Below are 25,625 nucleotides of genomic sequence, written 5' to 3'. Positions count from 1 at the left end.
GTGTACTTTCAACTTAACCGTAAGTTATTTCAGATTCCAACTATTCCGATTAAAATGTTGAACTTTATATGATTAGATTATAAATCTACCAAGCTCAGGTAACACTTGCACATACAGTACCAAAACTTTAGGAAGGCTTGGGTAAAGCAATATGAAATTATGTAAATGGATTTACATCAGAATTATCTGTATTAATGTTGCAGTGTAGGATATCTGCTGAGGAAGATAATCTTCTTTACTTCAGACACACTGCTAAAATGCATTCATATTGTCTTCTGTTTCTCAGACAGTAGAACTTGAAAACTAAAAGCTTCTAAGTATCTTCTTTTTGGTCAGGTGACAAGCAGAGAGTAGGGATTAATGAGCTGCAGCCATGAGGAAAAGGGAGATTGTTTCCCCATGTCTTTGTAGTTGGAACATATGCACATAAGATGATGTTCAAACTTCAGTACTTGGCAGCCAGTTCAACCTCCTGCTTAAGTCAGGACTAACTTCAAAGCTCTTGACACTTTGTTCTATTTCACGGCTATTAAAATAAAGGTCTTCACTTAATCCTGAGGCAAATTTTTAGAATTATGTAGGCAAGTGAGAAAGTTTTGCCTACTTCCTCTGCCAAGCACTGTACTAGCAAGGCTCTAATTGTTTTGCCAGAATATGCCGTGCCCATGTTATAAACTGAGGGAGGCCACAGAGGAAGGGAGAGAGAGAGTCAGACCACCTGTCTCAAACTCCTTCAAGAAAAGTATGGGAGGAATGTGCCCAAGAGTGGTAGGTGAGCCAAGTCTTTCTGTGGGGGCAGAGAGGTCCAGATTTCTATAACCATTTTTTTGGGTCTTATTTCCCTCCTGTGCTGAGCGCAGTGATGCACATGCCAACACAAAACCCAGTAGAGGGAAGTGGATGGTGCTGCCTGGAAGAGGAAATGCAACCCCCTGGGCCAGGGGGTCCCCTCAGGTAGACACAACCCTGGCAGCCCTAAAATGTGGCATGGCTGGGATTGCCTGCTTGAACGTTTGACCATTAACTATCTCAGCTCCTAACTACCTGAAAATCTTATCCCTGCATGCACAAAACTCTGCACAAGTAAATAACTAATATAGGGACAATGATATACGAGGTGTGCTTTGGGACTTTCCCTGCAGATATCCAATAGGTGACATTACCAAAAAAAAAAAAAAAAGTAAGAATTTTCAGTTATTTATGTTTATGATATTTATATTTATTTATTTATCCCCCCCCCCCCCCCCGAATTATGGAAAGCTAATATATTAATATGGAAATAAATAAGAGGAATTTTTTACCCATACTTGCATTTGAGTTGCATCTACAAAATGCTGCTTTGCTTACTCTGTGGCTAGTTGTAAAATCTTATACAATCTCTCAAGGTATTTTGGTAACTTAATTTTCATTTGCTACGCTTACCACAAGTACCCAGTCTCAGTAAGGATTAACCATTTCACCAACTGAGTATATGAACGTGGTGAGAAAAAAAATTATTGATTCCCGATGGAATTTGCGAGTAATTTAATATTGTCAGCGCCAAGCATACTTGAAAAACAGGCCTACTTTTTCTAAGGAACTTTAAATAACCTTTTCCTGGAGTCAGTTGCTGTAGACTCTCCCCATCTTGACTTGAATTTGGCCTTTTGCTATGTGGAAAACATTTAATAACTTCTGAGAAGATAAATGTTGCATGTAGGTTTTATTTTTATTGAGTTTGTTAAAACTTAACACCTTGATTCCTTTTCAATTTAGAATGTCTAGAACAAGAATGTCTTTTAGAGGTTGATTCATTATTTGACATGCCTTTTGGAAAACAAATAGGATTTGTAAGATGGGCTGGCATATCAATCACATTGCTTTGTTACTGTAGTTTGTGTTACACATCTGTCCAGGTCTGATAAATGGATTCAGTACATTCCTAACTATCCCTCCTGCTTTTGTGGTTCAGGTGGCATTCCTCCCTCTTTCATTCTGGACAAGTGTGCCCTGGATCATCTTCATTCCATGATGCCACATCACTCCCTGACCCCTGTGTGATATGGCACAGGCATCACTAGAGAAAATTTGGTGGTTGTTGAGCAGTTGCAAATGTGCTAAAGATGCCAATGCCTGAAGATCTGTGCTATAGGGACCAATACAGACACTACTTGGGACTCCATGTGGTGTAACTGCAGCCATGGAGAGGTTTCACAGAGCAGTGTGGATGTGAGCCATCCCGAGCCAAATGGCAAAGGAAAGAGGGATTAAAACAGCTCAGTACACGCAGCCCACAAAAAATATGGGAAGAGTGCTGCTCTAGGAAATACTCCTGTAACACCAACCCAGGTATCACCAAAACTGAACAGTGCCGTGGCTTTCCTGTTAGAAGGTGCTCCTTAGAGGCAGGGGCATGTAGTATGACTTGGGGGATGTATTTCACCACTTCTACAAGACTGGATCTTTCCCAGGCCAAATCCCCAGGCAACTGTGGTTTTTTAGATGCAGAGATGCTTTGTATATCTCCAGGGGTTGAAGTCTGGTTGTTTCCTCCCTCATCCTCTTTTAAATATGCAAGCAACTAATTGGCCACTTTTCTCTCTTGTGAGTTACACTCATTTTCATAAATTTGTTAGCACAGTATCTTTACAGGCAAGAGGATAAATGTGTTTAATTATATTGGTTTTACTTGTCTTTTTAACTTGTCTTACTTCCTTTTCCCTGGCTTTAACCCCTTCTGTCTCTTCAATAAAAATGTTTTGAATGTAGAGGCATGCTTGCATGTTCCCATTTTAATTTTGAGAGCTAGAAGATAATTAACCTTAATGAAAATGCACATCCAAGGATCATGCACAGCAGTCCATAATTTTACTCCCACAGACATGAAGCTAAAGTTTGGGACCCAGTGAAAACAAGCTGGTGGTGTTACTGGCAGTATTTGTAATGCTTTTTTGTCACAACACAGGACAAGGTAACCAAGTCATAGGCAGGGCTGGGTATCCAGCAGCATTTGTGGGAACTACATTCACCAAAACATAAAGGGAAGAATGTGAAGGAAGTCGCCAAGTTTCTGGACAGATGTATGAGTGCATGAGGAACATCTTTATGAGTGAGTTGTTAGTAGCGATACTCCCATGTGCAAAAGTGTCTTGTGCTCATGGTTACTCCTTCTGCCATGAAACAGAAGGAAAACACATTCTTGGTCATATTCATTCTTGATCTGTTGGTTAAAAATGCTTTTTCATGAGAAACTGAGACATGCCTCTTAGAGGGGGTCGTTTTTATATATTTTACTGTCTGGGTGTTTTGATTGCAACTTTTAGCAGAAGCGGGGCCTTGACAGTCATGGCCAAGATATACTCAGCAGAACACCTGGCAAAGCAGTTCTGGTTGTATATCATTATGACCTTAATCCTCATGTCTCTGCTCAGCTCAAATGTCATTTCAGCTAGCAACAATTAAAGGGAGAGGAGTAGGTGCTGTTATACAAAAGATAATATCAGGTGATTAATACTTGTGCTGGCCATTTTATTCCTCTATTAAATGTGCTGAATTAACATTTCTGCCAGAAATTTCTTTGTGCTTCATCCCTAAGTGTATCTAATGTGAATCATTTTTGGCTTCAGTATTAGGCTATTGTTTGTTCAGGATTCTTAATAATACATATAGAAAAGGGCAATTCATATTTCTTTGCTAACTGGAGTTTTAGATTCAGTGGTTTGTTTTTCTTTAACTGAAGGCTGCAGGTAATGCATGATTTAATAAGATTACTTGAGCATTCCCACCTGAGCACTGATCATGATAGAATAATACAAATGATTGATGTTCTCTTCCTTTATGGTAAGCCAAAAAACCTGATCATGGTATCATAAAAAAGGAATAGCATTTTATAGCAGCAATCAAAGTTGAATGAAAACTAATGAATTAAAGGGGGAAGTTTTAGTACCTCTTTGAAAGAAAAATTCCAAGTATTTTGTGGGGTGAATTTATATAGGCTTTAAGGTAGAATTCTTTCTATAAAATAGACATGATAGTTTTTGCTGTCGCATTTAATGTTTATCAAAAACATTCTAATAGCAACAGCCATAAAAATGCAACAGCATTTACTAAATAAGAAGCGCTGATATTTTGATTAGAATAATTAAATATTCCTTTATTTTATAGCTGTAAAATGAATATATAAATAGAAGATCATATGTATTTTCTGTTGTGGCTAGAAAATAACTCTGTATTTTTCCTTAAGTAATTTAATTATGTATAAAGCTCACCTGTAAAGGCTGTCAAATACCTTTTCCATGGGTTTTTTTGTTGTTGTTGTGCTGTGCTTATTTGCATATGTATGCCTCAAAAATTCATCCAGAAGGTAGAGATTTGTTATTAAGGATATCTGACAAGTTAGAGTTGTGATTTGGTCATGGTCTAAAGCCATGGCCATACAGTCATTTAGTTTGGCACAAATGTCAGCAGAAGCAATTCCTTCCTTCCTCTTCCACAGTCATGGCTGCCTACTCTGATTATGCCCATCATGCTCCCTGCAGCATTTGTGAAGCTAAACCATAGACTGAGTGGAAGCCTTATCCAATGAAAAGGAAGTGTCTAGCTGGATGCCTGCAGGAATTGCATCACCAGAGCTGAGCAAACAGCTTGGTGATGGCCTTTTATTACAGGGATAGGGACTTTGACCCATTGAAAACAAAGCCTAGCAAGGTGCTAGTTCAGGGCAGAGGGAACAGGACAGGCCACCAAACAGGAGAAACTGCTGTTGGAATTTTGATGTCATAGGTGGTTTGTGTTTATTTGGACTCCAAGGACAAAATTTTTAACAAAACTTCTAAACCACACTGTTCCTAGTGATTGAATCCTGTTGCCCTTCCAGAGTGGAAGTGGATGGATGTTGGCTGAGGGCCATGGCCCACTGATCACCAGTCCTGTCACCACTTGCCACTTCAGCACAACACAGGGCCCGGTGTCTTTCACAGCCCAGAAACATCCCTCTGTGACATTCAGCACATGAACTCAGAACAGGCTGCTGGAACATCAACAGGTTCTGGTTCACTTTGTTCTTTGAGTCAGTTGAGAACCCCTGGTGTTAATCTGCTGCTGCCTCAGGGCACACTGCAGGATCCTCATGCAATTTCTCCAGCTAAAAAACATAAAAATACTTCTCTCTACTTTAACACTTTCTTTTTTTTGTTCGTTTGCTCTCCAAAATTTAGATTTCTAATAGTAAATTCAGCAAAATTTTACTGTAATATATGAGAGAGGGCAGTCCCAGGCAGAAACAATCAGGAAAGAATGAAATACTGTTCATTTATACTTCTGTATGTTTGGCTTTAAAATTTTAGTGTTGTTTGATAATTTTCTATAGTCTCTGTGCATGAATTATCGGAAGTTATGGGTTCAATATACCCACAGATAGAGGATTTATTGTTTCCAGTGAAGACTCAGTCTCATGGTACAACAAAAAAATGACATGGATTAGAGTGTCAAGTAAACAGAGTGACAATATGCCATCAGATATATGTTGTTTATGTACATATACATTCTTTATTTTAATAGTTCCTTGCTTTGTTACTATTGTATCTTAAAGAGCTGGCATTAGTGAACTGCTACTTAGAGTTAGGTGTGCCATTAAGGAGGAAATACACTGAAGATGTTTTATGCCAAAATCGTGATGTGAAATGGAATTTTAGATATTTATGGGACAAGGTGCCAAAACATTATATAAAACAGATGGCAACAGAAGTATAATTTTAAATGCTGAGCAAGAAAATGAGGCAATAAAGGACCAAATTAAGAAATTATACCCCCAAAAAATGGATGTGTGATATGTAAGAAGATGGCAGAAGGATTACAAGAGTGGATAAGAGTGTAAAATTGTCCAATTTCCAAGATACTTAGGGGCTTATGTACCATTGTCAGGAGGAGAAACTTTTGTAGATGTTCATGTGTCTAATCATAATCTGCATCTTGAGCTGCATGAATGCTTGCAAAAATAACCTGTATTCATTTAGAATCCTAAATGGATTCAAGGATCTTTGTGTTTTAGACTGTTTTATGCTTTTGGAATTTTTACCCATTGTGATGAAACCTAAATGCAGATAAAACTAAAACCTGCATTTAGAATGGGCTGAGAGTGAATGGTTGATACGATGTAATGGAGCTTGAGAATAAATGAATCAAAATGAGAACCATGAGCTTAAGTGAGCATTTAGCCATGCAGGCAAAAAGGAAGAAAATTATCTTTAATGTGTAGGAGAAGCAGCAGTAAGATTTATTTATGATCTGGATTAGGAAGGCTAGGGAAAGGTGAAACAAAAATGACATTTTTATTACAGGCTTGACTGACAGGGGGATGCTGGTGATGCAGTGCTTTGGTGGGAAGACAAAGAGGTCAATTTTGGCCATGTTAAGCTGATGGCATGCCAGCTAGGTGAGGTATCAGTGAGACAGCTGAGGTAGGAGATTGGGTACAGGAAAGGTCAGAAGTGGAGAGGTTAATCTGGGATTTGTCAATACAGCTGCTCATGTATTCTGTTTAGTAAATACTTCTATTAGGCCTGTATCAGAACCACAAAAAACCTCAAAAGCCATTGACAGCGACAAGATATTTTTATTAAAGGGTGCATTTACTGCAGGTTTCATGACTCAGAGTTGAATCTTCTGGTAGAAGTTGTTCTTGTATCTTCTATTGCTTACAACAGAGGGTTTGGTTCATGTATGAATGGAGACAGTGATCCACTAAAATAAATTGCCAGAATGTTTGCCTAACAGATCAGCTTGACCTTCCTATGTGGAATTCAGTGGTTTAGGCTCACAGTTAGACGGACAGGTTGCACTAAATGGAAGTAAAAATATAATCTGTCATTCCTGCACTGTTTTTCAACTTCCTTTCTTCTGATGTTGTATTCTTAATCTGCTGTATCACACTGAGCCTACAGTTGAATTTATTCCATTTCCATGTTCAGAGAAGATGTATGTTTTTCTATAGGATGTTTTCTATTTTATGGAAAACTATAACAGCAGCTTTGCCAAGTACACAGTAAATAAACTGCTTAAAGAATGTGATGATGTAGTTGGCCTAATTTATATGTAGATGTGAGCAATGCTATTTTAGATTATTGCAGCAAATTGCTAAAAGAGGAGTCTCATAAATATCAGCTTTTGAAGATTGGAGTCTGAATATTTAAAAAGGAAAAGTTTTTTGCAGAGAAATTTGATTTTCTGAATGTCATTTGAGAAACAGGTTGTGTTTTGGGTTTGTGTTTATTTTTTTTTCTTACTTACCGAGGAATGTTGGTTTTCAAACAACTTTTCAGGAGCTTTGGATTTCCTTATTTTTCACTGTAATCAAACCTGCTGTCATTTCTATTCATGCCCTATATTTTTATTTGTCTTAGTCTTCCTTCCTTGCAGTAGTAGAGCAGCATCTATTGCTTTGAAGAATGTCAACAACTTGTCAGCCATGAATTATTTTGTGTTTGACTATGTTTTATCTGTGAGAGTATCTTTTAAGGTGATTTTTCTGGAGGAGAGAAGCAGAGAGTTATTTTTTGTAGGCATTATTGAGTGCAAAATTTTTCCTGGTGTACTGATGAAGGTGTTTTCTTCCAAAACACAGGTGTGTTTTTGATGTGTCCCTCTGTGCTGGTCCCTTTGTTGGTCCACTGGTGAGCATAACAATGTACTTTAGCATGCTCTTTTTTCCTTGGCTTCAATTTCACTTTCTTATTTCATCAAAGTCAATTCTGACAAGAACTTTAAATGCCAGGAGAGGTAGTGTTCATTTTATGAAAATGTGATTTTTGATTTGTCATCTGCTGGCACTTCAGTTCTTAGCTCTTGAGCTATTTGAGTACTTTGAATAAGCTGAGCTTTTGTGGAACTGGGAGACATCTGAGGAACTGAGAAACAGATTTTCATGGCAGCCTTGCCTCAGCTGGGAGGGAAAAACTAAGTTATTGAAGTTGTTATTGAGGGGGAGGAACTGTTTATAAACAAAAGACATAAACCATTGTGCAAAGACCAGGATAGTTGTAGATTTTGTGCTAAAGAGCAGATCATCCCATGGAAATGATGTCAGTAAAGCTCAGTCAGCAAAGTTTGACCAAGAGTCATGATGCTGCTACTTGTGAAAAAGGCACAAGTAAAAGTATGCACAGAGGGTGACATAAAAGAAATGGGAAGAGTACCAGGGAATAATTAAAGTAGTTTGTTTCAGATAAAAAAATTCTTGAACTGCTTTGAGGTTAAAAGATGATTTACTGGTGTGAATTTATTAATTGTGATCATATATTGTTAGAGGTTTAAGTTTTAGTGCTTGCTGTGCAAGGCAGAGTCTTATACTGTAAGCACATACAAAAATGATGTTACATTCTAATTTTTCTGAGAAAATATTATTAGCTGTTACTTTTTTCTAGTGACAAAGTTTAAGAATACTTTTTTTTCTACAGAATGTGCCTTTTGTGACATTCAACACATTAGCTTTTTGTCTGTCAATACATACTGGAGATCTCCAAGGTAGGCTGAAAACAAATTAAGTATCCATTTATCAGGAAATGAATGGAAATGAATGGTTGTGATACAGGTTGGTACAGATGAGAGCTAGGATTTAAAATAAATTTATTTCCCTTTCACTAACAGGAAAATAACTGGAGAAGGGTAGCTCTGAATCAGTTTAATGCGTGCTAGGAATGTGACTTTGAGGCATGTTATGAACCTCTTCATCAATACTGATTAGTTCATCTGACTCTGTGATGAATCATATGCTCAAAATGTGAACAAATTTACACTGCAGCCATATCAACATCTAATCCACTGCCTTCTCACTGGTGGCAGCATTAGTGTGCTGCAAAGCACCCATCTACATGGGCTTACCTGAAAGGAAAGGAGGGAACGGGTGGATGCTGGAAAGCCAAGCCAATGGAAATATTAGAACAAAATTCTGATTTTAACTAGGGGTGAATGAGGTAAAAATACCTTGAGTCATTTTTTTACAGTGAATTTCATTTGCTGAGTTAATGTTGCCTTTCTTTGGGTCCTAGAAAAACAATATTGCCTTCCAAAAGTGCCAGTAGCACAAATGAGCACATATGTAATTTTCTTTATTATCAAATTAGCATTCTTCATTTCAGTTTCCAGTTCAGAGATAAAGCATATGGTATTGTTCTCCTGCTCCATTGGCATCTTATTTCTAATAGCACAGGACTTGTTAGAAAATTAATGAATGTTAGAAAAATTTATTTTGGGTATTTTCAAAGCTGCTTCAATGAAAGAAAATAAAGAATTTTCTAAAGCCAAAGACAATGATACATGTCTTAAATCACTCCTAGCCTTTTTAAGATTACACTCTCACAATACCTACTCCTCTAGTAGTTCAAGATCACAAAAACCATTTAAACAAAATGTGCAGAAATTCAGCTGACTATTAGGTCGTGAATATACAATTCCTGAGGATTCAGTTGTTTTTTCTGTACCCCTAACTAGTTATTCATCCACTAAAGGCTGGCGTCATCATTATGGCTTACTGCTAGGAAGTCAGTTGTCCACCTCTAGAAGTTTCCAATTGTTTCTGTCCAGCTTGGGAATACTTGAGTTTCAACTCTTTTAGCCTCTGAAGGTTTAGGAGGTGACATAGTTTAGTTACTTAGTCCATGTTTCCAAATTCCTGCTGATGCGACTGAATTCGGTGATTGAAGATGTTGTATTTTCTTGCCCACACGAGAGTGATTATACAGCAGTTCCTCTATCAGGAAAGGTCACAGCAGTTATGTCAGGCACATCCATAACTTTTAAAATATGTTTATAGCCAGTGTCTCTTGTACTTACAGGGAGTGTGGTAGATGTGTGAGCATCTGATCATGCATCTGACAGATGCAAAACGCCTGAGGATCCATGCTAGGAACTGCAGACCTGTCAAAATAATAGCCAGTTAATCTGAATTTTTAGTATATTATATATATTCTGATAAAATCCCTTTTGTTTGAATGTTTTCTGGCAAAACAGTGCATTGTATTGATAAGAGAAAATATGTATGATATTTTGGATTACTGTACTATTTGAATAGCTGAAACTCTAGAACATGAGACATGTGACTAAAAATATGCTGCAAAGGACTTTCTTAAAAGGAAAAGACTAAAGAGGAAGAGGGGTGGGGGAAAAAGGAGGACGATATTATTTTTAGGAGCAATCTTCATTTTCAAATTACTCTTTAGATTATGAAGGAAGTGTCTTTTGCATATCCTGCTCTTGATCAAATTTAGTGCATCTTTTGTCTGCAACTTCATAGAAATATTAAAAATTAGTTTTCACGTCTTGCCTCAGATTTTCACTTTCCTTCTATTTCTAAGAACAGGAAGCCCATTTCTGGGAGGAGGTTGCTGGTGATACCTTAACCTTTCATAGGCTGTTGTCAGCACATACACTAAACAAATGCCTTTCATAAAGCATCATCGAGGGATTATTAGGGTTTACGGAATAGCATTTTCTTGCATATGTAGTCTGTGGTCCCACTGCCAGTTGGCTCTTCTCTTCATAGGAGTTTGAAACAAAAATAGCAAGGTCTGAAGGATTCCTGGATCCACTAAACTTTTTCTTTGAAATAATCACAGACCTCTGTTTTCATTCCCTCCCATGTACTTTAGGCCCACCACTGCTCTGCATCCCTCTGCCCTGGAGATACTGTGAAATTTTGCATGAGCCCGTTAGCCAGACAGAAAAGGTAAGGGTTACATCCTCCCTGCATTCCTCTTGGGTCTGGGAGTGGTGACATTCAGGATTTTTACATTTAACCCAAAGATTTACAGTCTCAGGAGCTGTAGATATGCCATTACTTTAAATCTTTTTGTTTCTCTGGAGTCCTGATTTAACAGCCAGTGGGAACAAAATCAGTGAGATGGCCAAATCTGCTTTAAGTATGAGGCATTACAAAAAGCTACTAGTTGGTTCCAGAAACAATAGGAGGCTTTAGTACCCCTCATTTACAGGGAGAAGCTCTTTTGTCTGCTAGATATGGACAGGATGGGGCTTTGAGAGTCACAGCCGGGCAATGACAGCTCGGCTGCTGGCTGCCCTGAACTGCCACTAAATGCCACAGTCTCCTCCAAGGAAGCAAAGAGTTGCTATTAACAACCATAACGACCTTATCAGATCAGTCTCAGTTTCAAAGGGATTCTGCCACTCTTCCAATAGCTTCATGAAAGCTGGCATCTTCTTCCTTTCCCCCAAGGAGTTAGCATTTCACAGAAATCTCTTTAACCAAGAAGCAGACAAGGTTGAAAGTCCTTGCACTGTGTAAGCTTCACCTTTAGTGGCGACTCCAGAAGGATTAGTGTGCTCTAGGGGAGAGCTGAATATTCTTTGAATCCTGGTGTACATTTCTGTTTCTGAGAAGGCTTGTAGGTGACACAGGTTGTGGAAATCCTTTCTAATTGCACTTGTTATTACTAATGGCAAAAGCCAAGCTATTTTTCTTTCCTTCTGAGTTGAATCTCAAGTGGAAAATAATTCCAGCAAGCCTTTTGCTGCAGAAGCTGCCGCTCGCAGTCCCAAAAACCTTATTGTTTCATAGCTTTGCAGTAGAAAGCAGTCCCTGTTTTGTCTAGAATTCTTCTTTTTTTTTTTATTTCACAGAGTTTATTTTTTGAGAGGGCATTTAATGTCCCTGCCTGTCATGATAGATGGAAGCCTAAGAAATTTGGAAACTAGATGAACACAAAGATTTCACTGTGTACTGAAGTGGAGTCTGGGTGTTTCTTTTCACTGTGTGATTTGCACTCAGGTCTGTTTTCTCAGTTCTAGCTGAGGGGGGAGAATTTATCCAAGAATTTTACATCCATAATTTGAACAGTTTCAGAACAGTGGTTATGCCAAAGCTGTGACCTGAGGTCAAGTCTTAATTTTCAAACAAGCAAGACCCTGGGACTTTTGCTTCGGGCCCCACTGAATATGCATGCCTGACTGCTGGAACTTAAATGCTAACGGAGTGTCAGCTCTTCCCAGACAGCTTTATTTCATGTTTATGTGCAAGGTGAATAATGACACGTGCAGAAATGCTGGAACTTACTAGCTGAGAATCAAAAAGGAGCAGGTTTGAAAACTGTCACACTGTTGATTGTGTGATCACTACTGTGATGTAGCAGAGTAAAGGCAAACCAGCTTAGTTTAAATCTTTGTCGAAGAACTGCAGAATTGTTTGACTGTAAAAGACCCCTAAGATTGAGTCCAACTCTATCTGTTAAGTCAGCATTGCCAAGGTCACCACTAAACCGTGTCTCAAAGTGCCACATCAACATGTCTTTTAAATACCTCCAGGGATGGTGACTGCAGCACATTCCTGGGCAGCCCTGATCCCTCACATTAGCCATTGACTCACATCTCTGGTATGAATATGCAAGATCTTTTTGTGTCCTCATTTTTAAATTATATGAGTGAGATTCACAGAATTGCATAGATCCATCCTTGTTTTGTTGCATTTTCAGAATTCCAATCAGTTTGCTCCCATCTGGGAGCAGAGTTAGGTCAGAAATAGGTACTTTTGAGATCACCACCCCAGGAATTTTCACATAAAGCCTAAGGAATATATAACTTGGTCAACTTAATATTGTAGAAGCATTATCAGTAATCTTCTCCTTCCCATCTGTGATTCTGAACTCCATATCATTACTTTGATATTTCATGTTCTCCAATCCATTAACATTTAGGATATGTAATAGGGGCCAACACTTCTACAAGCACAAGGAATTCAGCAAGATTATAGGATTGGGTTTTCCAACGTAGATATTAAAAAGATTCACTGGAATCTGAGGTGGTACATGGTATACCTGTGGGGTTTTTTAATTGGTGGAGGTAACTTAAAAGTGAAGCAACTTGGTATTTTCAGAAAGGGTTGCTGTATTGCCAGTTTTTAAGAAGAATGAGAGAGTTCTTTAACATTGGTGCAAATTTAGAAATTCTTTCTTTTTTGACAGCTAGGACTATAATTGTTTAAGATCAGAATACTTTTCAAGTTTGCAACAAAATTGCAATATAAATTAACTGTAAAGCAATTTTCCTATTATACAGAAGTATCAAGAAAGGACAAGGTTAGTCTGAGTAGTGTACAAATGCTTTCTGGAAAAAACGGGTGTTTTTAAGGACTCGAATAATCACCGTTGTGGATTTTGGAATGTAATTGCTCTGTAATATGCAGTTCTGTGTTATTTGAAAATATTTTGCTCCTCTGGTTAAATATTGGTTCTATTTATTATTTCAACATTTTATGAATATTTTCTTGTCTCTGGGGATTTTCTATGCATTTTATCAGTTGAATAAATGAAGTAATTCACAAACCAAATGTCTCTTGCTCTTGATGGCTTTAGGGGACCTTGTCATTCCCTGTAGCCTTTTCTCAGGCCCAGCTGTGTGGCTCTGAAATCACTTGGCTGGTAATTAGGTATTTATCAGATTGTTTCTGAAAAGGGATGAGACAGTTATCTGACACAATTATCTTTGAAAATTGAATCCCTCTTTTCTGGTGCTGCTGAGGACATTCAAAGATACTGTGAATGTTTAAAGCTTAATGCCTTTGAAAAACCCTTGCTTTTCTACATCAGGTATAACAGAGGAGTCAAAATGCAGTTAAAGGAGTGATTTGGGGCTTTTTTTTTTTTTTTTTTAACCTTTCAGACACAACAAATGTTGTTTCTTCTCCAACGTAGCTGTACTTGGAAACACTTTTGATAACAACCACTTCTTCAAATATCCGCCACTTAATAGTTTTTGAAAAATGTCAGTATTTCTTACAAATCAAGAAACTACTAATTACATCAAGACATTACTAATTTATTTTTTCCTGTTAAAAAAGTGATGAGTGTATAGTTCTAGAAAACACAGTTCCCAAACACTGTCTTGAAAGTCTTGGTAGCTGAGACACGAGTCTTTTGTTTAATTTGCTAAAGAACAAAAGGAGATAGTGCATCAACAATATAAGGTATGAGAGTTTTTGCTTTATTTAGATCAATCCTTGGTTGTGCACAAAATTTTTAAACATTTTGCCAGGTTTTAAGATTTTTCTGTTGGAAAACACAGGCCTCATTACACTGTTACTGAATTTCTCATACAATTAGACTATTTTCAAAACACAGTATTTCTTTCAAGAAGTTCAGACCTCCTTGAAGGAACCTATTGAAGTTTGAACTGGAGGTACTTAATTCTTGTACCACTTATGTGCAAAAGGAGCTTGTAGAATGGAAAGGTGGAATTGTCTGATGTAACAGGAGTAGAGCACCACTTTCTTCCTGACATTCACAAGTAGGAGACTTTTGAACTGAGAAACTTCCAGGCTTGAGAAATGAGGAGAAAAATATTTTATATCATGTATGTTGCTTTCTTCTGAGTAGGTATAAACTAGTATGTGATGCTTGGCAGTCTTGTAATTTGGGTTCAGAATAATGCTGAAGTTTTACTTCCTAGTTGTTGAATTACAGTCAGAAAAAGAAAAATCTCACTATAACAGGGCAAAGCATTTAAAAGATAGCAATCTTACAGATAATTCATTCCTTTTGTTATCATTTTCATTCTTATGACTATCTGCAATTTCTTTGCAGATACCTTGCTTCAGTTACAAACCAGCTACTAACCAAGATTTGTTGGCTTTTTCTTTGCCCTCCCTGCTTTAATTTTGTATATGGTACCACATCCAAATCCAGGTCTGAATTCCATTCACTTTCTCATAGGGCTTTCTGTAGTGCTGTCAGTTACTACAGGATTTGTTTCCCATTTGCTCACTCACCCATATTAATAGGCAGTGCCCAATTATGCAGAAAGGGAGACCCAGGCTGATTACAGGCAATACAATTTTGAAAAATATGAAACTGCATTAAAAACCACCCCAAACAGCTGTTGCAAAAGTCTTGTGTTTTACAGCTGCGTGAAGCAAGTCAGCTGAAGCTCCTTTTGATGGTATTTCTGCTCCTTTGGCAGGCTTATTTTAACTGTAGAGAAATTCCCTGTTCTCTGAGCATGAATTATGTGAGGCTGCCTGGTCACTATTGGGACGAACAGCCCGAAGTGGCACCTTCCTCTAAGTTTGAAGCACAAGTAAATTTTATCAGATTAAAGATCTCTAAAGCTACATCACATTTTCCTCTCACACGGGCACTTGTGTGCACTCACAGACTATCTTCCACTGTAAAACTCTTAGCTAAGACCTTGATGTCTTTCCCTCTCCCTCTCTTGAATAGCTTATTGAGAGTGATGACACAAACATCTTCACTTCTCCCATCTCTTGCCCCAGCTTTTAGCTATATCAGCAGTTTCCACAAAAAAAAAAAAAAAAAAAAAAAAAAAAAGGCTAATTAACAGAAGGAAATCATTTTCTGGATTTGAGGAAAGTTTTGTTCAGTGAATTCACTGGTGACTGTTACCAATTACCTTTTGGCCTCTGATTGCTCCCCTGAGAGCGACTGAATATAAAATAGAGAACAAAATCTGCAATAGCCAGGGCCTGTGCAAAATAATAGTCTGCAAGTTAGAATTGATTTTTGCATTCCAGGGGAATAATCAACCTGAACACAACTATCACAGTGATGACAGGCCATAGCTTACAATGCTGCATAGCATATTTAAGCATTCCTCTATCTGCTTGTTCTCTTTCCCTGTGGGATCATAAGGTTATTCCCCTAAAAATGTCACCACAAGCCTCCTCAAATTTCTATTTATTGACTGTGAATTGAGGGCTTTTCACAGGATAAGTGATTTTTCTTGAATTCTTTTTTTTTTTTTTTTTTCCTTTAAGCCCTAAAAGACCTCCCTGGCAGGCTATCTTCAGTCTGCCCCCACTCCAGGACCATTTGATGCTCACTGCTTTTCTAGTTACCCTGCACTACAGCTCCTGAGCATTTTGTGACCAGTTTTTAGTGAGAGGTTAGCCTTTCCTCATTCTGTGCAGGACACTTTCTAACATCCTGTTTCCCAAAACAGAATATGGATTGCTGATTTTGGTGCAATGGTTCTTAAGCCTGGAAGCAGGATAATCACAGATGAGGCAGGAAAGTGATAATTTAGTTGCTCTGGACTGTGTCTTGTCAGGTTTTGTATATTAGGATGGAGTCTTCATGTTTATCTGGGCTACCTATTCCACTGTGCATTCACCTTTGCAGTAGAGAAGTTTTTTTTTCTTATATCTAAGTGGAATCTTTGTGTTTCTGTGTTTCCATTTCTGCTTTTAGCCCTGTCAATGGCTACCACTGACAAGAGCTTGGTGCATTCTTTTTCATTCCATCACAGCAAGGATTTATCCACACGGATCAGATTCCCCTGATCTTCCCCGACTGAGAAGTTCCAGCCTCTCCCCAAATGACAGATGTTCCTAACTCTTAAACATTTTTGTGCCCCTCTGCTGAATTTGTTCCACTCTGTCTTGTGCTGGGGAGACCAGTGCTGGACCCAACACTTCAGGTGTGGCCTCACCTCTGCTTAGGAGAGGGAGAAGAAGGACCCCCTCCTCCTACCTGCTGTCAGCACTTTCCCAGAGTAGACCAGGATACTTTTGGCCTTCTTTTCTTCAAGACACAGTGCTACTCAACTTTTTGTCCAGGAGGAGCACTGAGTCCTTCTTGGCAGAGCTGCTTTCCAGCCAGTTGCCCTCTAGGGTATACTGGTGCCTTGAATTATTCCTCACCATGTGCAGGATTTGTAATTACCCTTTGAATTTCGTGAGAAGTTCCAACCTGCAGAGGTCCCTCTGGATAGTGGTACAACCATCCTCCACTCCTCCCAGTTCTGTGTCACCTGCAGACTTGCTGAGGGTGTACTCAGACTTACTGTCCAGGTAACTGGTAAAGATGTTAAACAGTGTCGACCCAGTAGCAACCCCTGGGATGTACTGCAAGGGACTGGATGTACAGCTGGACTTTGTGATGCTGATAACAATCCTCTCTGCTGATCTAGTTTGTACCTCATTAGCTTCTTTATGAGGATCTTATGGAAGGAAGTGTCACAGACCTTCTTATAGCCAAGATGAACACTGTCTGCTTGTCTCCCCTTATCTACCAAGCCAATCAACTCATCACAGCAGGCTTTCAGGTTAGTTAAACATGATTTTCTTTTTATAAAACCTCACTGATTACTGATCACCTTCTCATCCTTCCAAGCATCTGGAGATGGTCTCCAGAATGGGTTCAACCCTCGCCTTCTCAGGGTTTGAGATGAGGGTAACAGGCCTGCTCTTCCCTGAATCCTTCATCCTGAAGACAGTGGCAACACTTGCCTTCTTCTAGGTCTCAGGAGTCTCCTGTGCATCTGTCAGGTCCCAGGGACTGGTGGGGGTGTGTGTGTGTGTCCAGCTGGTTTAAGTGCTTCCTAACCTGATCAACCTCCACTGAGAGCAAATATTCCTTAGTTCAGACTTCTCTTCCAGTTCTAGGGTCCTGGGATTCCTGGAAGTTGGTCTTTCCAACAAAAACTGAGATAAAAGAAGGCACCAAGTACCTCAGTCTTTTTCATGTCCTTTGTCTCCAGGTCCCCCACCTCATCTCCTGGTCTTTCTTTTGCTGTCCCTCTTGCTGCCCTTCATATACCTTGTCAGACCACCTTCCAGGTGGGCTTTGTTTTCCCTGCATGCTCAGACACTGACTACATTGCTGCTGACAGAGCAGGCAGCAAAGACAGAGAGCAGGAAGCACTTGGTAACCTAATTTGAGTTCTTGAGAGAGACCAGCACTCTGGGGGTCAGGCAGGGGCAGGATCCTGCAGAGCACTGTCACTTTTCTCGAGTGTTCTCAATTCTTTCCTGAAGACTACGGCAAAACTCCGGCACAGCAACTTTTTCCATTTTCTTTAGTCTTTACATTGAGCTGATTTTTGCTTAGTGCCAGCCAATGGGGAATGGATACCAACTCCTCCTTGCTGCTGTAGGGCAGCCACAGTGTGAATGGCAGTGGTGGTGGGGAGAACATGACACGCCGACTGGAGAATCTGGAGTCTTGGGGAATCCCATAGTATTTATTGCTTGGGAAGTTTGGTTCTATTCTGATTCTGTTGAGTGATAAGCATCAACCCCTTTAAGGGAAGAGCCCTACCTGGACTATTATTTTTTTTTTTTTTTTTTTGGTGTCTCGTACATATGTGTATTTCTGAAAAAAAACCAGATGAAATTGCTTCTAATGCACCTGAAGAGTCATTTTAAAAACCTAGGCACAGATAATGCAATTAATGGGATAATTTTTTTTTCATTCTATTTACACTCCTTAAGAGTCCACTTCATGTTCCATACCTTTCATTGCACATTTATATTACATTATCAATGTATTGCTTCCTTACACAGAAATCCTGTTCTGCTGCTCCCTGTCTCACTGATGTACTCCTCCCTGAGGAAGGCTTCTTTGTTCAAGTTGTCCTTTAAGCAACATTAACTTCAGTTTGTATGGTCAGACATGAAGGAAACATTAGAGACTAGCAGAATTTCTGGTGGAAAAATTGTTTGTGAGACTGAGACTGGTGGCAGAAAAACTGTTTCTTTTGTCATATATTTGGCTCCTTACACTGAACTTAAGTACAAGGGGATGAGCATGGACACAGCTTCCTTTTAATTTGAATTATAGTAGGTGAACTATTCCTGTGGTACTGCTTAGGCAGTAAATAGACCATACAGAAATCAAGTCAGTTACAGTCTGGCTGAGACTGTTTTACATACAAGTTTGTCATCTGCCAGCTTAAAAATGTAAATTGAGCACATTCAATACGTTACTATCATTAATAACAATAAATATTTTACTCTTAGATTTCTCACTGCATTAAAAAAACAAAACAAGCCACAGCTTAAAGTAAAGTGCGAATCTTGCATCATAATTGTTAAAACCAATTGTTAACAATTGATTCTTAAAAAGCAAATATTTGGGAATACTAAAATATTAAATGAGGTGAGCTTCATGAATGTCTGCTGAAACTGTGACTGAAAGGATCATGGTTCAGATCCATAGATATATTGTACTGGTAACTACTCTGGTTTAAATAGATTTATGTTTTTGAGCTGCTTTGATCTTAGTAGAGTGGATATACTTTATAGCAGAAAACGAGATAGCCAGACTTTTTCCCCTAATTCATCAAATCCCTGCCATTTTTGGTCCTAAATGGATGTGGTTGAGACATTGTATGGCAGTGTTTCTTTCTCATTCTCCTGGAACTTTAAATAAATTTAGTTTAATATAGGATGTTTAAAATAGTAGAGGGAAGTTCTTGATTTCAGTGATCTATAACTGTACTGATAGTAATGCACAGGAGGAGTAAGTTCAGGAATAGTGTTAGTCTAAACAGAGATGATGAGATTATCAGAGATGATAACCATGTGTCTGACTAATGGCATGGAGATTGGAAGTATGAGAAGGACCATGCCTTACCTGCAGGCCTAACAATGCATGACAAGCTTTAAAACTTCCACTTCCAACAATAGTTAACCTTGCTTCAAAAGGAAGATTTTCAATATTTTTTTTCACTGTTCAGTGAAATTTTGCCAGTCCACTCCTAAATGTTCAGGTACATGGCAAATGAATATTCTGTCTCTTTCTGTAGATAAACAATCTTCTTTAGCATAATATTTTCCAAAGTGCACAGATTTTATAAAGGGAAATTATTTTTATAAGTTAGAATCTTAATCACCTGACTTTTGTGTCTATTCTCTCTACTCGAGAGACTGTGAAAATCTAGTTTTAGTAAGCTGGTTACATAAAAAAAGCATCAATAGTTATCAAATTCTTCAAAAAACTCCAAAGATATGAAAATAAAGCCAGCATTGGTTTTGATCTTGTCTGTGTCTTTGCTTCTGCACTGGCCATAGTGATAAATAGCACTAGACTTTGGAAGTGGAAGGAAATAATTGATTAGACCTTTTCTCTGCATTTACTATAGTACTTCTTTCCCCTCTGGGCTTGTGCGGTTTAATTTGCCATTGATTCTTTAATGATTATAATGTCATAGAGAAGCCAGTGTTTATCTTCATTGTGCACTCTGGACAAGGCACTGGATGTGAATGTTTTCTTGCACATTCTGGTGTAGGTCTGTGGCCATTTCATACAGAGTGAGGTGAGGTCTCAAGCCAGCTGAAGTGTCTGTGATGAGTGCATCCTTCGCCTGTCACTGGCAACACCTAATTAGTGCCAGTCCTTATTCTGCAGTATTAGTTTTGTGGGTCAGACACTGAAAGACTAATTGCAGAAAATTGCATCTGAGTCCCCTTGGCTGCAGTATATTTCTAGGTGTTCCTTCCCTTTTAGTGTAGTGCAAGGACTGTGGCACTGTGGCAGTAGATGACGAAAAGAAAGTCCTGTTTCTCTTTTGAGGGACTCAGCTTCTACCTGCAAACCATTCTGATGATAACTCTTTCTACTTTATCTTTCCTGCGATCAGGGCTACTCTTTCAGATGCCCTGTAGCCCAAATAAAGAGAATGAGCCTCCTATTCAGGATCCTTTTCAGGGAATTTCTACAGGAATTGTTTTTAAACTGTAGATTAAAAACCTTTATTTTCATATCGAAATGATTTGGTGTCATGAAAGATACCCTCACTGAAATTTTCTGTAAGAATAATATTTTTAATAACATTCAGATAATTTCAGGTTTTAGAATGAAATATATTTCAAACATAAGCTCACAGGCAGAATAAGAGAGTGGAAAAACTTTTAACTAAACAGCCAAGCTTTCATGGTCAGAGATCCCTGTGGAGCCCTGTCACATACAGGGATTAAAAAGATGTCATAATCCACCAGTTAAGTAAATGCAAGAGAGGTATGGAAAGAGAAAATGTTGGATTCATGCATGACATACCTTCACAGAGAAGGTGAGTGCCCTAAAGTATGTTCCTGGGATTCATCTCTCCCCTGCAATTTTACAGTTGGGGCTAGCTGACCTTGGCTAAAGAGCAAAATTTATTTCTGATTAAAATAGAGTTGGATGGTGAGGAAAAAAAGACAAAAATTAAAACTCTCCCCCTCCTGCCCTTCCTGTTTTTCCTAGGTTCAACTCCATCCCTTCATCCTCAACTCCTCTACCTCTGCTACCCCACCTCTTTCTGGAACGGGTCAGGGAGATGGGGGATGGGAGATTGTGGTTGATGCATAAGAGCTCTTCTATGTTTCTCCTTCTTCCTCCTCACACTTTCTCTCTACTCGAGAGTAGTTACATCCCATGGGCTGCAATCCTTCATGACAAACCTGTTCCTGAATGGACTGCAGCTTTCTCCAGGGAACATTCACCTGGGGCCCCTCCATGGGATGCAGTATGTATACCTGCTCTCCAGCACCGTCCTCTCCAGGGCATGCACAGGAATCTGTTCAGGCACCTGGAGCACCTCTTCTCTCTCCTCCTGCCTTCATCTCAGTGTTGCTTTACCTCACATTATAATGAAAAAAGTAAATCTTGAAGTGAAAGTGGTTTTCTTGGCTTTTGTTTGATGAAGCAAGATCAAAGGGCTGCCTCCTCTGCTTTGTGTTAGAAGCAATATTCAGTCTTGTGTTCGCAGCAGAAAGTAAAGGTGAAGAAACCATGGGAGTCTGAAACCAAAGTAGTAAATAGTTTTACAGAGTAAACCTGTATTACTGAACAGAGAAAGAGATGGATTTTCTAAGGGCCTGAGCTTGCAAATCCTTATTTCAGTCTTGGAGTCACGAATAGCATTTAGAGCAGCATGTAACACCTTGGCCATTAATTGCTGTTAACTCTGCCATTAAGAGCTGTCAAGCTGTTTGCAACAGAAGAGCAGCCATACAAGTGATAAGGGAAATTAAAAGAATGGGAATGGAAGGAACCTGGAGTTTTTGTGTGCACTGTAGCTGAAATAAGAAAAAAAGTAAAATATTTTGTAGGATACAGGTAACTGTAATAGGAAATGGAGTGTTATTATTTCTAGTTGCTAAGATAATAGAAGCACAGGTACAACACAAAAAAGAAAATTTAAAATGTGCCTTGTGTAAGAGATTGAATCTGTTCACATTACACTTATTTATGCATTTTTGAACATCCAAAGGTGTCAGGTGGCACTGAATGCTCCCAGTAATCACACAACTCTTCAATCTGTAGTCATTAAATATGTATTAGGTTTACAGATGAAACTCCCCTCTCCGAACAGATTGAACAAGTGACTGGTGTCACTATAGTTTTTTCACTATTATGATTATGTCTGCTGGCATTTGGGTAATATAAGGAGTCATAATCCAAACTGGTCATCCCTGAGTATGCATTACCTACAAGGAGAGGGAAATAAGAAGTGTAGTTGTAAAGTTATCAAGGTATAACAGTTATTTATTGCTGGAGTAGATTTTGATGCGTCAATGTAAATCAGATTTACTGTTGTTTGGTGGTCTCTAGTTGCTGGTTAGGGTCAGGCAATTTGACACACCTCATAACTTGTCAGACACTTAAAATAGTGTCTCTTTTTGTCATGGGGAGCTTGATGTGAACCCTGCATACTATGGAACATATGGAATATTACATTCACATGCATTTGGGTTTGTATTGAGAGAAGGGTCCTTTAAAAAACAAAAAAAAACAGTAAATCACCTTTTGAATTGTGTTTATTTAATTATCTAGAAAACATCTTACTGTTCTTAGAAACCTACTGAAATAATCAGAAAAATGTATTTTAGAAAGCTTTAGAGGAGAGGCCTGGAGGCCGTGGGGTCTCCCTCTCGGGGGACATTCCAAACCCACATGGATGTGTTCCTGTGTAACCTGCTCCAGGTGACCCTCTTTGGCTGGGGAGTTGGACTGGATGGTCTCCAGAGGTCCCTTCCAACCATAACAATTCTGTGATTTCTGGACAGCTCTATACTAAACACTAACATAAGTGAAGAATAAAAAAATGAGTAGGATGAGCAGAGATGACTATTAAGCACTGGTAGAGCTGTGAATGCTTTTTAATCTCCAGGTGTGCTGGTCAGAAAGATGAGTCTAAAAGCCATATTTTTGTTACAAGTATTTTGATTTTTTTTAATTCAAAATGCTGTTTGCCTTCATAAGATTCCATTTTCCTCTCAGTCAGATGAAAATTTTCCACCCTTAAGAACATTGAAACTCACCAGAAGGCTGTCTTAACTGTTCAAGTTATTATTGGGTAAAATTTTCCCTAATCCTCATTCAGCAAAACATAATTTCAAAAGAGGACCAAAGTAAAGTTTTAACCCTGCTTTCATAGTAAGTTGAATAGTTGAAATCTTTAACAGTGTTTTCAACTTATGCAAGAGTTTAAGTATTTCCTTGTACTGTGATGGATTAAACATGCACTTAATTATCTTGCTGAAGTGAGCAATTTCTTTAATAACTTAACAACGTGCGGCATTTTAAAATACATGTGTGCACTATGGGGATTCTCATGCCTCCCTTTAAAACATCTGGTTTGGGGTTGTCTGCTCTGCAAGCATAGTTAATATTCTGGTTGTGGTTTTCAACTGCCTAACTGTTAGATAATTTAACATTATTTTAATAGCTAAAGCTGTATTGAAACCAGCATTCTTCACAGTTAAAACAGTTTGGAAGTACCTCAATTTATCACTAATTCTTCTGCTCTTATTTCCATTGTGTATTGCAGGTGACATTTACGTTAGCACTGCCGAGCTGGTGTAATGCAAGGAGGGACACATCATGAAATGGAAACATTATCCTCTTCTGGCTGTGGTAGCTGTATTCAGCCTTTCCAGATGCCATCAGTTACTGGGTCAGCTCATTCCAGGTAGGTACCTTTTCCTTCAGCATAAATGTTTGTGTTTTTATGCTCTCCATGTGAGTGTGTGCATGAATATAGCTGACGTTCTCTCTGGGTGTTAAAACACGCGTGTATGTGTGGAGTTAAGAAAGTTGTGAGTGTATCTGCATGTGTAACACACAGAATTTGATAATTTAATTGTATTGTCTGTGCTGCAATGATTGGGTTTTTTTGACTGTAAAGGAGAATGTGGAAAAGGAGTGGGGTGAAAATATGAGAAGGCTAAGGTGGCTATTAAAGCATTCCTTTGATTAGCACTGTTGGTGGGGGGAGGATATAGAGTACAGAAACAGACTTCTATATCAAAGAGAATTGGAAATCTATAGAGAACCTTCCTGATGAAGGAGTAAAATAGCAACTGGGAAGTGCTGAGATGCAGTGTTTCAGGGAGGCCCTAGAGATCAGGGATTGTTTTGGTGCTTGTGTATGGCAATTCTTGCTAGTGCAGAGAGGAGTAGTGTGTATAAAAATGGCAACATACTCTTCATAAAGAAGGTGGTGGTTAAATAGAGAATCTGTATCGCTTCAGCAAACAGTGGGTTTTTGTTCTAGTAACATGAAACCAAATGTGTTTTGTTGTATTGGGATTTCTTTAAGAATAAGTCTGTAAAAGCAGCTTCCAAGTAATTCTGAATAAGTTTCAATATTTGTAAAGAAAAATCCAAACAAACTTTGATCAGTACTGCTGATGATGTACAACCTTCCAGGAAAACGCAACAGCCGTATAGAAAAAAAGTGACATGCTGGTTTTTACTGGTTGCTTTTTCTGCTTTGAATCTGAATAATAATTTATAAGACTTCGTTGGCTGAATTTCTAGGTTGAATACATTGTGCATGAGAATTTTGTGGCGATACAATTCTTTTCCCTGTGTCTCTGGGCAGCTAGCTCAAATATAGACTACTGAATGAAAAGAGAAAGGAAAAAGATTTTCCTCAAGGATTTGTTCGCCTGTATCGAATGGTAGCTCACAGAAAATAAAATAAGGAAATGAACTGTTATTTTTTTCCCCTGGTTTTGTTGGTTTCAAATGCAGAAAGACTCCAGAATAAAGGAAGATGTAAGTTAAAATTATCATTTTAAAAGTTTGACCTCAGACTTCAAACATAATCTCAAAGCAATTTACCTGTCACAAAGACATCTACTGCTCACTTTAAAAGGACTGCCTGCAGATCCAAATGTATTTGCATGATAGCTACCTCCATCCACTTGCATTGGTTTCAATTTAGTCATAGTTTTGTATTCTATACTAAAAAGACTGTTTTCATTGTATTACTTTTTCCATCAAATTAGTTTCAGAATAAAATCACAGGTGGCATTTTGATTTTTGTCCCTGCTTTGTAATTTTCATCACAGATCTCAGACTTGAACCAAGAGATTACTGTACTTGGCCAGACATCAGCATGCTGAGCCTTGCTGGCAGGGTGCCAGGAGTGTGATTATCACAAAAGATCAAATAAAGAAGGATTATTTTTTTTCCTTTAAGCAGTTCATCCCATTCATTTTGCTCTTTTCATGTCTATTCCTTACACAGGCATGTCTCTTTTAATTTTTTTTTTCAATGTACAGAAAGAGAGAGAACGGTGAAAAATCTCAAACTTTTTCCTTAATTTAATAGGGGAAAAAGAAATAATGGTTCTTTAGAATTCTGATGTAGCCATTAAAAAAAAAAATCAATACAGCAATAGGTAACAGTTTTCCTGACGATTGCTAAAAGCAGCTGAAATATGCCATGATAGTACCACTAAATTGTGATATTTTATTTCAATAAAAACACACTTTTAAAATAACAAATTAAATTTATTTATTTTTAGATCATGTTATTAGGAACCTCTAAAAAATGTTGATTTCAAACTCTCCAATTCCATCTTACCTAGAATGAATTGAAATTGTTCCAGCCTTACTGATGACATAGTCT

General features: G+C 38.4%; 1 protein-coding gene across 13 annotated transcripts in view; it reads left to right on the top strand.

Moving 5' to 3' along the window:
• ROBO1 (roundabout guidance receptor 1) overlaps positions 1 to 25,625 on the top strand; it is a 654,072-nt gene that overhangs the window by 20,337 nt on the left and 608,110 nt on the right. For 7 of the 13 annotated variants that reach the window (XM_069024532.1, XM_069024515.1, XM_069024510.1 and 4 more), the window contains 4 exons: positions 7,601 to 7,649; positions 8,433 to 8,499; positions 10,623 to 10,699; positions 23,536 to 23,676. In XM_069024532.1, the coding sequence (XP_068880633.1) occupies positions 23,589 to 23,676 (88 nt within the window). In that variant the 5' untranslated portion in view covers positions 7,601 to 7,649; positions 8,433 to 8,499; positions 10,623 to 10,699; positions 23,536 to 23,588. The remainder of the gene's footprint in view (positions 1 to 7,600; positions 7,650 to 8,432; positions 8,500 to 10,622; positions 10,700 to 23,535; positions 23,677 to 25,625) is intronic. The other 6 variants (XM_069024504.1, XM_069024542.1, XM_069024471.1 and 3 more) reach the window with 2 other exon arrangements.

Source organism: Aphelocoma coerulescens, chromosome 1, assembly GCF_041296385.1.
Source record: "Aphelocoma coerulescens isolate FSJ_1873_10779 chromosome 1, UR_Acoe_1.0, whole genome shotgun sequence".
Classification (NCBI taxonomy): Eukaryota; Metazoa; Chordata; class Aves; order Passeriformes; family Corvidae; genus Aphelocoma; species Aphelocoma coerulescens.
The sequence above is the reverse complement of the archived record's forward strand: the minus strand, read 5'-3'. Positions and strand labels throughout refer to the sequence as shown.